We start from the raw sequence: 12704 nt of genomic DNA on the forward strand, positions 1-12704 counted from the left end.
TCCTTCACTGACACGTGAACTTGAAATACAATAACATTAGTGTTTGCAGTTGGTTTTACTAATTGTTATGAGTACTGAATTGAATGGAGATCATACTAATGTGTTTTGGTAAATAAACCAAATGTTTTAAATTGATCATGTGGATTACGTGGAAAGTAAAAATGGATAGCCATAATGAAAACATAAGAGCAGGTTTTAAAAGAATGACAATTACAAGCGTAATCATTTTGGAATTTTGTGCTAAAACTTTTGAAAATGTACCTCATACTAGTAAATATCGTACCAAAGTTATTTAAAAATAATAATAATTCAGAAATTGATTTGCATTTAAATTGAGTGTAGTCCTAACACGTGCGAAAATTGCCACAAGATATTACCTGCTTATGGTCTGTAGTGTCCATAACCTGGAAAGCCTGGAGAGATTGTAGGAACTGATTGCAGAAATACTTTGCAAAAATAAAAAGATCTTGTAAGATACATAGCAGATTGTAATTTGTATGTGCTGCTGAGAACACTATAACCTTCTAAATGAACAGTTTAGATCATTTTTTATCATTTTTGTCTAACTATGTGTAATATTTTTTAAAGCGTCATGAAACACTAAACTACATTTTCTGAGATTTTAACAGAGGTGTTCTTATCGCACATCATAAAAGACAATCTTAGCTTCTGTTCATTTTAATTGTAGGAGAAAACTGGTGTAGGGAATTTAGCCAGCGGTGGGCAGAGCACAGACACACAGGAGGCCGAGGAACACACAGGAAGCAGAGCTGTCTCTTCAGCACCACCGCGGCAGTCGTGGGAGGAGCGATCTTTGTCTCCTGTGTGGCGGCCGCCGGCCTATCACCACACTGGTTAATTCTGATCTTTTTAAAATCTTTTTAAAATCTCATCCTGTCAATGTACTATAGTACTTCGATGACGTGTCGGTGTCTCATAATTATTCATGATCCTGTGTGTTCTTATCCTATGAGAAGATGCTGTCTCTTAATTATTCATGACAGCATGTGGTGCTTTCCTACAGATGTAGTAGATGAGAGAGGCATTCAAATGGGTCAGGGGTGTTTGTTAATAATGGATTTTATTCTACAAATTATTTCAAATAACAGACCGCATCAAGCAAAGACAATGTGTCATAAAATCTTACAATATCCAAATATCTTCAAGTGTTTGTGTAAGCAGTGTTCAGGTGTGAATATTAGCAAAGGCAGTCCTATACAACTCATATAAAATCATACTGATAATATTGCCAGGAAAGGATGTCTCTAAAAAGTTTGTTTTGTTTCACATTCCAGTGTTCTGAGTGTAAAAGCTAAATATTCTTGAAGGTTTTAAGCTTCTTTTTGATGTAATGGCCAGTGAGGATCTGTGGCCTTTGTTGGTAGCTGTGCATGACTTCATGAGAACTGCTCAGCTGGTCTCCTTTCTGCCGGTCCAAGAGGGTCACACACACCACAGCCGCTGGGAAACAAGTCGAAATGAGATGTTACAGATGTGCAATGTTGTTTCTTTGAAATAGGAAATATTTCATATATTAAGGATAGATATATTAGGATCCAGTTATCTCTCACGCCTCTTGCCTAGAGGTGCATGTATAGTACTGTACATGTACAGTACTGGACTACTGATTGGACTGTCGTAAGTTCAAATCCCAGCACTGCCAAGCTGTCACTGCTGGGCCCTTGAGCGAGGCCCTTAACCCTCAACTGCTCAGATGTATAATTGAGATAAATGTAAGTTGCTCTGGATAAGGGTGTTTGCAAATGCTGTAAATGTAAAATTTTATGTCTTCTACATTATCGAGTCAGTACAAAAAAACATTTTAGTTTTCCAGCACAAAATGAAATGTTACAGAAAAATGTTTGCATGTCAGAAAAGAAAGCAGTATATTAAGTGGTAAGAGACACTTTTCAGACAAAAAAACCCCACAATGAAGGCTGCTGGATTTTGCTGCAAAAATAAGAAGCGAGTGAGACAGTCAAAGTCTCCAGAAGAACCGTGTCTGGTTCTGCAAGATGCTCAATAAAACTTACAGCTCATTTCCTTATAAAACTGCACTAATTCTACCTGAGACTACTAATTTCCTTTTAAGCGAAGTGTCGTCACACCAAATATTGCCTCTGTTTCATTTATTACTGTTTACTGCTCTTTGTAGTGTTTTTTTAAATGTAGGAAGATTTAATTTCATTATTTCTGAAGGCATCTTAGCTCTACAGCATTTCTTTACATGTGCCTAAAACTTTTGCACAGTACTGTATATTAAGTTAATGTTGCTGGGCATCTGTCACACCCCATGTTTTCAGATTTATTTTAAGAACATAATCCAACTATTTAAATAATAGGCTCATCATTATTCAAATATGTACAATGTTAGTATTATTATAATTATTATGGCTATTTTATGCTATTTTTTATTGCGCTCTAGAGCATTTTTATTCCTAACTTTCCAGTGACAGAACCCTATGGCCCAGGTAAATTATTTATAGGCCTGAGTTATTAGCATTTTGATTAAACCTATTCAGTTCAAGTGAACAATCAAACAGGTTTAATAAATATAGGACCTGTCACGTCGTTGCGACCTCGCGACTACAGTTCCCAGAATGCAGCGCAAACTACAAACATGGCCAATGAGGAATACACTTCCCATACATGCACACGCTCGCATTCTCCGGAGTTTTGATTACTGACGCCTGCATTCAATCTCACAACACAGTTTATAAGAGACCTTGTGAACATTTGAACTTTGCGAAGTAAACACTCAGCCATAACGTCTCTGTCGTTTCACCAAGTCGTCTTTATTGTTTTGGATCTTCCTGGTTTACGGATTTACCGCCTCGTGTTTTGACTACGATTCCCTGCTTTAGCCCAGTATTGTCTGTTCGCCTGATCGTCTGACTACTGCCTGTATCATGACTACACCTTCAGCCTGTTCCTTGCCTTCCTGCTTTGGCATCGCCTGCGCTTGCTACCACCTCAGGTATCATAACAGATTACTTCTCCTAACTATGGAAGCAGCGGGTGCCCCGGAATGGCAACAGTATATTCTTGCACAGAACCGAGCGATAAATACACAACAAGTACAGATATCGCGCTTAACAGAGCAATTGACACGCATGTGTCAATCCACACTCCCGGCTACGTCACCGCCACCGCCGTCTGCAAACAGTCCACTACCAGCGCCAGCGTATGTTCAGCCACCACCGGCTGCGCACATTCCATCCCCGCCTCCTTCGCACTTTCCGCCACTGCCTATGCCGGAGAGATATGCCGGGGAGCCTGAGCAATGTAAGGGGTTCCTACTCCAGTGCTCACTGTTTTTTAGCAGTTACCCTGACCGGAGGTCCGTAAGATCACGCACTTCATGTAGCTCCTAACCGGACGGGCCTTGTTATGGGTTATGGCAGAGTGGGAATGAGGGGGCAGTGCCAGACCCTCGCTAGCGGACTTCATTTCCCGCTTCCAGCATGCCTTCGATCATTCCCCTGATGGATGGCAGACCGGCCAGGAGCTCATGAAGATCACACAGGGTCGCAGGACGTGGTGGAGTACGCCCTGGAGTTCTGTACCATCACAGCACGGAGCGGGTAGAACGAGCCAGCCCTCAAGACAGCGTTCCGTCAGGGGCTGCATCCAGAGCTGGTGAGGGAGTTGGCATGTCGTGATGAACAATTCACCCTCGATGCCCTCGTTGACCTCATGATTTGGCTGGACCAATTACACTGGACCAACCACCCCGTGCAGTGGGGCCCCCTGCTCCCTGAGCCAGGAGCCGCAGAGGAACCCATGCAGCTCGGACAGGCTCGGCTTCGTGAGGAGGAGAGGGAGAGGCGTCGTCGTGAGTCTCGCTGCTTTTACTGCGGAGAGGACAACCACCTCATCTGTCAGTGCCCTCACAAGAAGCAGCAACCTGCCGGGGAGAGCGGAGACAGCTGACCCCGTCTTCAAATGATGAGTCCTGACCAAGCACGCACAGCCCATGTATTCGTGTTGCCGGTTAAGATTGAGTGCTCAGGGGTGTCTACCATGCTCACAGCACTGATCGACTCAGGAGCTGCCGGCAACTTCATTGACCAGAAGACTGCACAGGAACTAAACATTCCCGTTCGTCCCCTAGTCGAGCCACGCCCCATCCAGTCTATCGACGGGTCATCTCCCACTGTATAGCACCCCTCAAAATCCAGGTTAGTGCCCTCCACAGCGAAACTATCGTCCTGTACGTAACTGTCTCAGCCCGGCATTCCATCATCTTAGGTCTGTCCTGGTTGGAGCGCTACAACCCCCAGGTCTCTTGAGCCAACAAGCAAATTACCCAGTGGTCCCCTTACTGCCTCAGTAATTGCCTGACGCTCCCTGTGGTCACGGAGGCAACCACGACAGTGGAGAGCCCTACAACACCCATCCCAGTCACAGTTCCTCCCGAATATCAGGACCTCAGTGTGGTATTTAGCAAGGAGAGGGCAAGTGGAACACCACCACACCACTCCTACGATTGCAAAATTGAGCTCCTTCCTGGAGCCACCCCATGTTCTCCCAGCCGAACACTGGGCTATGGAGGAGTATATCCAGGAGGCTCTCCAACAGGGATACATTAGACCTTCCACGTTCCCCACCTCCGCCGGCTTCTTCTTTGTGGAGAAAAAAGGAGGGGGTCTCCGACCATGTATCGATTACCGGGGCCTAAACCAAATTTCGGTAAAATACCGGTATCCCCTGCCACTAGTACTTGCAGCCCTCGAACAACTACGGTCCACGACCATTTTCACTAAGTTGGACCTGCGCAATGCATACAACCTGGTCCGCATACGTGAGGGAGAGGAGTGGAAAACAGCATTCAGCACCACCTCGGGTCACTACGATTACCTGGTTATGCCTTATGAGCTCGTTAACGCCCCCCTCTGTGTTCCAGTGCCCTATTAATGACCTCCTGAGAGACATGGAAGGAACGTCATTACGTACATCGATGACATTCTGGTTTATTCTGCATCCCTAGAGGAGCATATCGGCCATGTGCGGCAGGTGATACGCCGACTCCTACAACATCAGCTCTACGTAAAGTCCCTAGAAGTGTGAATTCCATTGACACACAATCTCCTTCCTGGGAAATGTCATCAGCCCGAAGGGGGAACACCATGGACCTCCGTAAAGTACAGGCAGTTCATACAAGGGTTTAGCACCATAGCGCACCCCCTTACGTCCCTCCTACGTGGCAAACCAAGATGGCTTGCTTGGACCCCAGCCACTCAAGAGGCCCTGAACAAGCTCAAGACAGCCTTCACCACGGCTCCCATACTCAGACACCCGGATCCCTCCAGACCCTTCGTCGTGGAGGTGAATGTCTCGGAAGCAGGAGTGGGGGCCATACTCTCACAGAGGCTCGGGGACAAACCCAAGCTTCACCCTGTGGCATTCTTCTCCCGAAATTATCCGCAGCGGAACGCAACTATGATGTGGGGAACCGAGAACACCTGGCAGTTAAACTGGCCCTGGAGGTGTGGAGGCATTGGCTGGAGAGTGCCTCGCACCCGTTTGTTATCTACACTGATCACAAGAACCTCGAGTATCTGCAGACGGCCAAACGTCTCACGCCTCGCCAGGCAGGCTGGTCCCTGTTCTTCTCCAGGTTCCAGTTTACCTTGTCATATCGGCCAGGGTCGAAGAATAGAAAGGCTGATGCCCTGTCGTGGCTCCACTGTCTGGAGAGCTGAGCAGACCAAGGAGATTATGTCCTGCCCCCCTCATGTATCATCAGTGCCATCGAGTGGGCACTGGACCAGGCCTTAGCACGCCTCCCTAGGTCGCAAATCCCGGCAGCATGCCTACCCAGCAAGCGATTTGTCCCGAAGCAACACCGGCTGGAGGTCCTCACCTGGGCCCACACAGCACTAGCGATGGGCCACCCGGGAGTACATCGGACCCACCAGTTGTTGGTCGAGAAGTACTGGTGGCCCAACATGTTCAGGAAGGTACAGCGCACCATATCCTCGTGCTCTACGTGCACCCAAGCCACGGTACCGCGGACTTTGCCCACCGGTAAGCTGAAACCCCTACCCATCCCAGCACGCCCATGGTCCCACCGGGCCCTAGACTTTATCACCAACTTACCGCAGTCGCAGGGAAACACCACCAATCTCGTGCTCATCGACCGGTTTTCTAAATCCCTGCGCCTCATCCCCCTACCTGCCTTAACGTCTGCCTTTGTCACTGCCGAGCTACTGTTCCAGCATGTATTCAGGTGCTTTGGGATACCGGAAGAGATCGTGAGAGATAGGGGTCCACAATTCACGTCAAGAGTCTGGGCCAACTTCATGGAGAAGATGGGTGTCACCGTCAACCTCACGTCAGGGTACCACCCCTAGGCTAACAGACAGGTAGAGCAGGCCAACCAAGAACTCGCTAGGTTCCTACGGACATTCTGTTCCACGAACCCGGAGGATTGGAGCAAATTCCTCCCATGGGCCGGGTATGCGCAGAACTCCCTACGACACTCTGCCACGCAGCTCACCCACTTTCAGTGTGTCTTGGGCTACCAGCCACCCTAATTCCCCTGGAATGCCAATCCCACTGACTCGCCAGCGGTGGACGAATGGGTCTGCAGGAGTGAACAGATTTGGGAGCGCACGCACCACTATCTAGTGCAGGCCACACGCACCTCCAAGCGAAAGGCAGACCGCCACCAGGGGGAACACCCCAACTACCAGCCCGGAGACAGTGAGGCTTTGCAGGGGAGGTATTTAAAGAGGTTTATTTTCATTTCTTTGCACTTATGACACTTTGCACAGTATGTTCAGCTGCACAGTATGTTCCTACTTCACTGTTTCTTCATTTCTCTTTTTTCCACTTTTTCATTTCAATTTTAAGATCTCTATAATCTAAACATCTAAATGATTCCTACGAATTTAAATAAACTTTCAGCCACAGCTAAAATGATTCCTGCTAGCTTCATATAGGGCTGGGTGATATATCGATATATTATCAGTATTGTGATAAATGATTACACTATACACTTTTCTGAGATATCTTTGGTATGCTGATGTATTTTTACATTTTTAATCATTAGTCAAACTCAGTTGAATGTTTTTTTCATTTATTTCACTACTGTTTTGCAGACAGATCACTAGCTAACTTATATATCGTGACATGCATCGTGCATCATACAAATGTCCTCAAGTATCGTGATATGATATTTTTGTCATATCGCCTATCCCTAGCTTCATATTGAATTGCAAATTATGCCCCATATGACCGTTGTCAGACATTACCATCAGAGTGAAACGTTGATGGGTTTTGAAGTAAAAGAAAAGTCCTACCTCGTATATTACTGAGTTTGCACATGGCAGCAAAAACAGAAGATTCCATCTCAATGTTGCGGATTCCTGCTGCATACGCTTCGGACAGGTAGTTTTGTTTTTCCTCTTCGGTGTACGAACAGAAAGCCCCGTCCAAACGAGCTTGACCTGCATCAACACCAGCAATGCAGTGAGTGAGACAGCCAAAAAACAGCCGTTTAAACTGACATAATGGGTGTATATAAATGTATATATTGCACACTCCTGCAACTGAAGGACACACAACAATACCTTCGTAGAAGTCCAGAGTGCACATGGTGTCCCCAATGACAGTCTCAAACTCCGCCAGCTCTTTGCCGCACTGTAGCAGCTCCTCTGCCAGCTCGACGTCCAGCTCCGTGCTCCTCACCACCGTCTTACCCAGAACCATCTGCTCGAAGCGGGGCAGGAACATGGCATCCACTGACTGCTTGGTGACCACGACTGTGCCTGGCTGCAGACCTGAGAACACAAAGAAGGTCAGATTCTAGTGTATTCATTATCACTCATCCTAGTTATAAAGCTCTGCTGCTTCCTTTAACAATTACAGATTACAACATTAGTAATAATGTTACTGTATAAATCTAATATTAATGAGTCTTTATTTATCACATATATACATTACAGCGAAATTATTTTCTTCACATACCCCAGCATGTCAGGGTCAGAGCACAGGCTCAGCCATGATACATACCCCTGGAGCAGAAAGGGTTAAGGACCTTGCTCAAGGGCCCAACAGTGGCAGCTTGGCAGTGCTGGGGCTTGAACCCCCGACTATCTGATTAGTAGCCCAGAGCCTTAACCACCAAGCCACCACTGCCCCAATATTAATATTAGTAATATTAGTATTGAATTCTATGTGCAGCATATAACAAATGTTGGTCAGAGTCAATCTGTTGTGCTTTATTAAGTGAACTGGTGTGTAATAACCGTGTACCTATTCCGCCAGAGGTCCCAATGCGCACGATAGTGACATCAGTGCATCGGGCATGATAGAGGAGTTTGATAAGCTCGTGTAACATTATTGAGATGGATGGAATGCCCATGCCATGCTAAAACACAGAGACATTAAGCTCAGAACAACTCAGATTGCATTGATATAAAAAAAAATACACACACAGAGTATTGTGTTAAAGCAGCACTGCAAGCATCAGCTCTCTGAGTCTTTCTCCTTTGACATTTGATGACTTACACTAACAGACAGTATAGGTCCTACTTTGTACATGGCATAGCGATCTGTTCCCTCACAGATGTTTGGGTACTCTCCTTTTGGATCTTCTAGGCCCAGCTCTTTAGCAATGTACTCTGTGAAAGACTTCATCCTCCATGGACTTCCCCCTACACATACAAACTACAAGAAAAGAAAATGCAGTTTGGCGATGATGCAAGAAACCAAGTAATATGTTACTAAATAAAAAAAATTTAAAACCAGGAAGGTTAAACTTTGGGCACACACTGGATATTTAAGCAATAATATTACATAATGCAGTACAATCTGATCATTTATTAACTTACTTTAACATCCCCAAACTGTTTCGGGAAGTCATGACTGGCTGTGTCCAGATTGAGATGGTACAGTATGTCTTCTTTCATAGACTCCAAATTAGGATTGTTAACACATATGGACCTATAAGTGAATAAATAAAGGGAAATCGACTGAGTAAACAGGCAGTGTAAATGTGCCTTAAAGGAAAACTCCACCCTGAAACACATGAAATGTTTTTATATCGAAATAGTTGTTGGTTGTTGCTGCATTTTCATTACTCCTATGAAATGTTAGTGGTTTTGTCCCATGCTGACATCGCAGGGGGACACTGCTTACGCTGTTACTATGGCGTTTAATCAGAGAGAAAAACAATTCAGCGATCTCGAACATAAAGGATAATGGTCAGGGTTTCATTCCTGGCAAAGGCTTATTTACTCAGTTACCATTTTCCAGTGATGTTCGAGGTCATATAAATGAGAAATAGAAGTAATGAACACAGCAAAGGTAAGACTCAAAGTTCCAGAATGCAATGCAACTTTACGCAGCAGCTGTGCTGAGTTACGGCTTGGCTGGTTAATGATTTGATGAGCACAGTGGTATTGACAGCGTGAAAGTCGTAACCTAGCCTTTTTAAGCAGAGTGTACAGATGAGGACGTGATAGAACTGGACATATTAAAAGACTAAAGTGCTGCTGCATTGCTTTCTTTTAAGTAGAGATGAAACAAGGGCTAAATCCCAGCAGGTCGTTGAATGGCATTGTGGGTAATGTAGGAAAATAGACCAACATGGTGATGGAAGAAATAAATCACTGACATCACTAAAGATCACATGTTTAAGCACAAACCGTTAAAGCATTTATACTGTACAAGTCTGGAGAAAACCGGTTTGAGTGCATTTGTCAACAGCTGAACAAAGAACAACAATGTTACCATTACAGTTACATATATATAGCGCTTTTCTAGACACTCAAAGCGCTTTACATAGCACGGGCGGGGGGTTGGGGAAATCTCCGCAATCACCACTAGTGTGCAGCCATAGTGCGCCAGAACGCCCAGCACACACCTGCTATTAGTGGAGAGGAGAGAGTGATGTAGCCAATTCAGAGATGGGGTTAATTGGGGGGCAATGGGGGAATTTCACCAGGACACCGAGGTTATACCCATACTCTAACAGTGAACAAAAAATAGGATAGTTTCTGTGATTAGCACTGACCTCAGGTCATCTATCCATCCATCCATTTTCCATACCGCTTATCCTGCACAGGATCGTGGAGAGCCTGGAGCCTATCCCAGGGAACTCGAGGCACAGGGCGGGAAAAACACTGGACGGGGTCTCAACCTATCGCAGGGCAAAATCGCACACACTGTGGAAAATTTGGGAATGCCAATCAGCTTACAACGTATGTCTTTTGACTTGGGGAGAACAGGCAAAATCCGTGCACACAGGTTGGAGGAGAGGTTCAAACTCCCAACCAGGGAGGTAATCCACCGTGCCTCCCTGACCTCACATCAATAATTCCTATTTTCTTTATTAAAGAACAAGGATTTATGTACAGGATTGTCTATTTAATCTTCATAGTCTGATTACTACTTCAAGCACACCTTCTTAAAAATAAATAAAAATAAATAAAATAAAAACATATATCTTTATTATAGACCCACCTTTCACACTGCTCCCCGTTTCTCTCCTCGCTGAAACCCGAATGCATTTTCTTCTTGGACAGAGATGTGGAACAGAAACACAAAGATGTCAACACACAATCAACCGTGACGTCAATAGCAATGAAATGACCTCTTATTTAATAGCTATTTCTATTTCTCACTTTTCTCTTTCTCTCTCTCTCTCTTTAATCAATGACATGCTCTTATCGAATAGGTGAATAAATACATGGATATAATGAAAACACTTTTACCTTTGTCAAACTGACGACTTGAATCGCGTCTCAAGCTGGATGTGATTTCCCCCCAAAATTAAGCTCTTTTTCTCTAATTCTGTACACGTCCTGTTTCAGAGAGGTCAAAAGAATTACAAGTATATATAGCTGCAGCCTGGAGACCGCCAAGTGGGAGGTACTTACGCCGCAAGTAGGCGGGACTTGGAAAGTGGGCGGTATTTTAGGCAGGATTTCACAAATGGCCGTGGTTTAGGCAAGTATGCGGAAGTGCGCGGATAAATGATGACAGGAAGTAGCGATGGTAGTGAAACGCCCGATTTCAACACTTTATCGATGTAGTTTTAATTTAATTTCTTACTGCTTTGTCGTTGTTGTATGCATGTCCAATGCCATTCTATTTGACAATTGAAGTTTCGACTTTAACTTTAATTGTAATCATTTTAATTCTATTGCATTTTAATTTGTTGCCATACTTACACACTGTGATGGTTTTGTATTAGAACCTTTTGGTTGTAACATAATAACTGTCTAATATTAAATATTAATTTTAAAATTCAACAGTATCCAGATGGAGACAAACTTAAAACGAGATATAACTGCACTCAGTGAGGTGAATGTGCAACATTGTAACCAACAAATTTTTTTTTATTGCTCAAGCAACAAAATCAACTACAAACAAGTAATGTACAAGTAATTCAGAAATAAAATCTAAATTTGACATATATTTGCAATCCATAGTAATAAAAGGTGCCATGCATTTTCTCTGCATATACAATCACATTACTTATTAGCACAGTTGGATTGCATGCATGAGAAACTGCACAATCCTGGGTAAAATGCTTTGGTGTAAAAGCCCTAGAGCTCGCCTCGTCTGTCCTTACCAGCGTAACCTGGTGCATACACAGCAAGCACATTATAATATGTATAAAATAGTCATTAAACAAATTCAATACACTTCCTTTTGTTGATTCTACATAATCTGGGAATTCAGTGTGTCAATATATTGATATATGAACACAAACTTTTACCTTTGTCAAACTGACGACTTGAATCGCGTCTCAAGCTGGATGTGATTTCCCCCCAAAATGAAGCTCTTTTTCTCTACTTCTGTACACTTCCTGTATATATAAGTATATATAGCTGCAGCCTGGAGACCTCCAAGTGGGAGGTACTTACACCCAGTAAGGAGGGAAGGAAGTGCTCTTAGCGACACACGAAATGCACCGGATAACTATAGTGACATTACAGCCACGCACACAAAGTTATTCAAGTAACGAATTAAACATGATATCATGGAAAACCTTATAGAAAATCTCATTAGCTTTTATAGTTTTAGGAAGAGTCGCATCTGGTACGAATGAAGTCCTTAGAAAAGACTGCTTAGCCTCATCTGATAACATTAACTACTTATCGCAAGTGTTGGGTCATTAAAATACTTATAAATACACAAAACTTCATAAAAGTAAAATAAAGTTATTTAAGATTAAACTTTTTAGTTATTTCTTATATTATTTACAACCAATTTGCAGAAACATGGTGCCTATAACAAAGCTATCGGTAGCAGAAAATCTGTTATGTTGCAATAGTAAAACTTTTTTTGTAATGAAACATGTGTAACACTTCACAAGAACAGTGCATGAATAATCATGCATCAACACCCGAATAAATACTTACTTAAATATGAACTAATGGTGAGTTAAGGTAGTACCAATCACTACGTCCTGAGGCTTATGAATTCATGCGTGAATAAAGACCACCTTAAGTACATTAGTACATGTTTGTAAGTTAATGTATAAATTAACATTAAATCAAATTTGCACTATAATAAAGAATATGAATTCAACATGCATAATTATAAATGGATACCCCTGCTGAAGAAAAAAAAAGTTTTTTTTTTTTACTAACTGGAAGTATGAGCCGCTTCCTAGTCGACGGCGCATGACGTCATACACACATAATGTGACGCCTCTAGCTTTAGCAGATACCCAGAGTCACCGA

The 12704-nt window shown here is 43.5% G+C and overlaps 1 protein-coding gene across 4 annotated transcripts; it reads right to left on the bottom strand.

The window, feature by feature from the left end:
- Nucleotides 1-1064: 1064 nt before the first annotated feature.
- Nucleotides 1065-11836, bottom strand: LOC128608945 (uridine phosphorylase 1). Of its 4 annotated transcripts, XM_053627193.1 has the most exons (10): nt 11735-11836; nt 10725-10814; nt 10474-10523; nt 10025-10175; nt 8841-8952; nt 8518-8676; nt 8263-8377; nt 7578-7787; nt 7308-7454; nt 1065-1461 (listed from the first exon to the last, which is right to left on the bottom strand). In XM_053627193.1, exons 4-10 carry the CDS (start codon nt 10048-10050, stop codon nt 1313-1315), a joined length of 918 nt encoding a protein of 305 aa, XP_053483168.1. In that variant the 5' UTR covers nt 10051-10175; nt 10474-10523; nt 10725-10814; nt 11735-11836; the 3' UTR covers nt 1065-1312. The 4 variants fall into 4 exon arrangements, with proteins under 4 accessions (XP_053483168.1, XP_053483159.1, XP_053483184.1 ...); XM_053627184.1 differs by lacking the exon at nt 10025-10175; XM_053627209.1 differs by lacking the exons at nt 8263-8377; nt 10025-10175 and having other exon boundaries at nt 8574-8676.
- Nucleotides 11837-12704: the final 868 nt, after the last annotated feature.

This window comes from Ictalurus furcatus, chromosome 1, assembly GCF_023375685.1.
Source record: "Ictalurus furcatus strain D&B chromosome 1, Billie_1.0, whole genome shotgun sequence".
Lineage (NCBI taxonomy): Eukaryota > Metazoa > Chordata > Actinopteri > Siluriformes > Ictaluridae > Ictalurus > Ictalurus furcatus.

What these genes read in the sequence shown, in the direction of transcription:
- LOC128608945 (XM_053627184.1), bottom strand. Translation starts at nt 10,520, where the DNA reads ATGCATTCGGGTTTCAGCGAGGAGAGAAACGGGGAGCAGTGTGAAAG. An exon ending in AACGGGGAGCAGTGTGAAAG is followed by an intron (nt 8,953 to 10,473) that starts GTGGGTCTATAA and finishes ATTCACTTATAG; the next exon opens with GTCCATATGTGTTAACAATC. An exon ending in CAAACTCAGTAATATACGAG is followed by an intron (nt 1,462 to 7,307) that starts GTAGGACTTTTC and finishes CTTGTTTCCCAG; the next exon opens with CGGCTGTGGTGTGTGTGACC.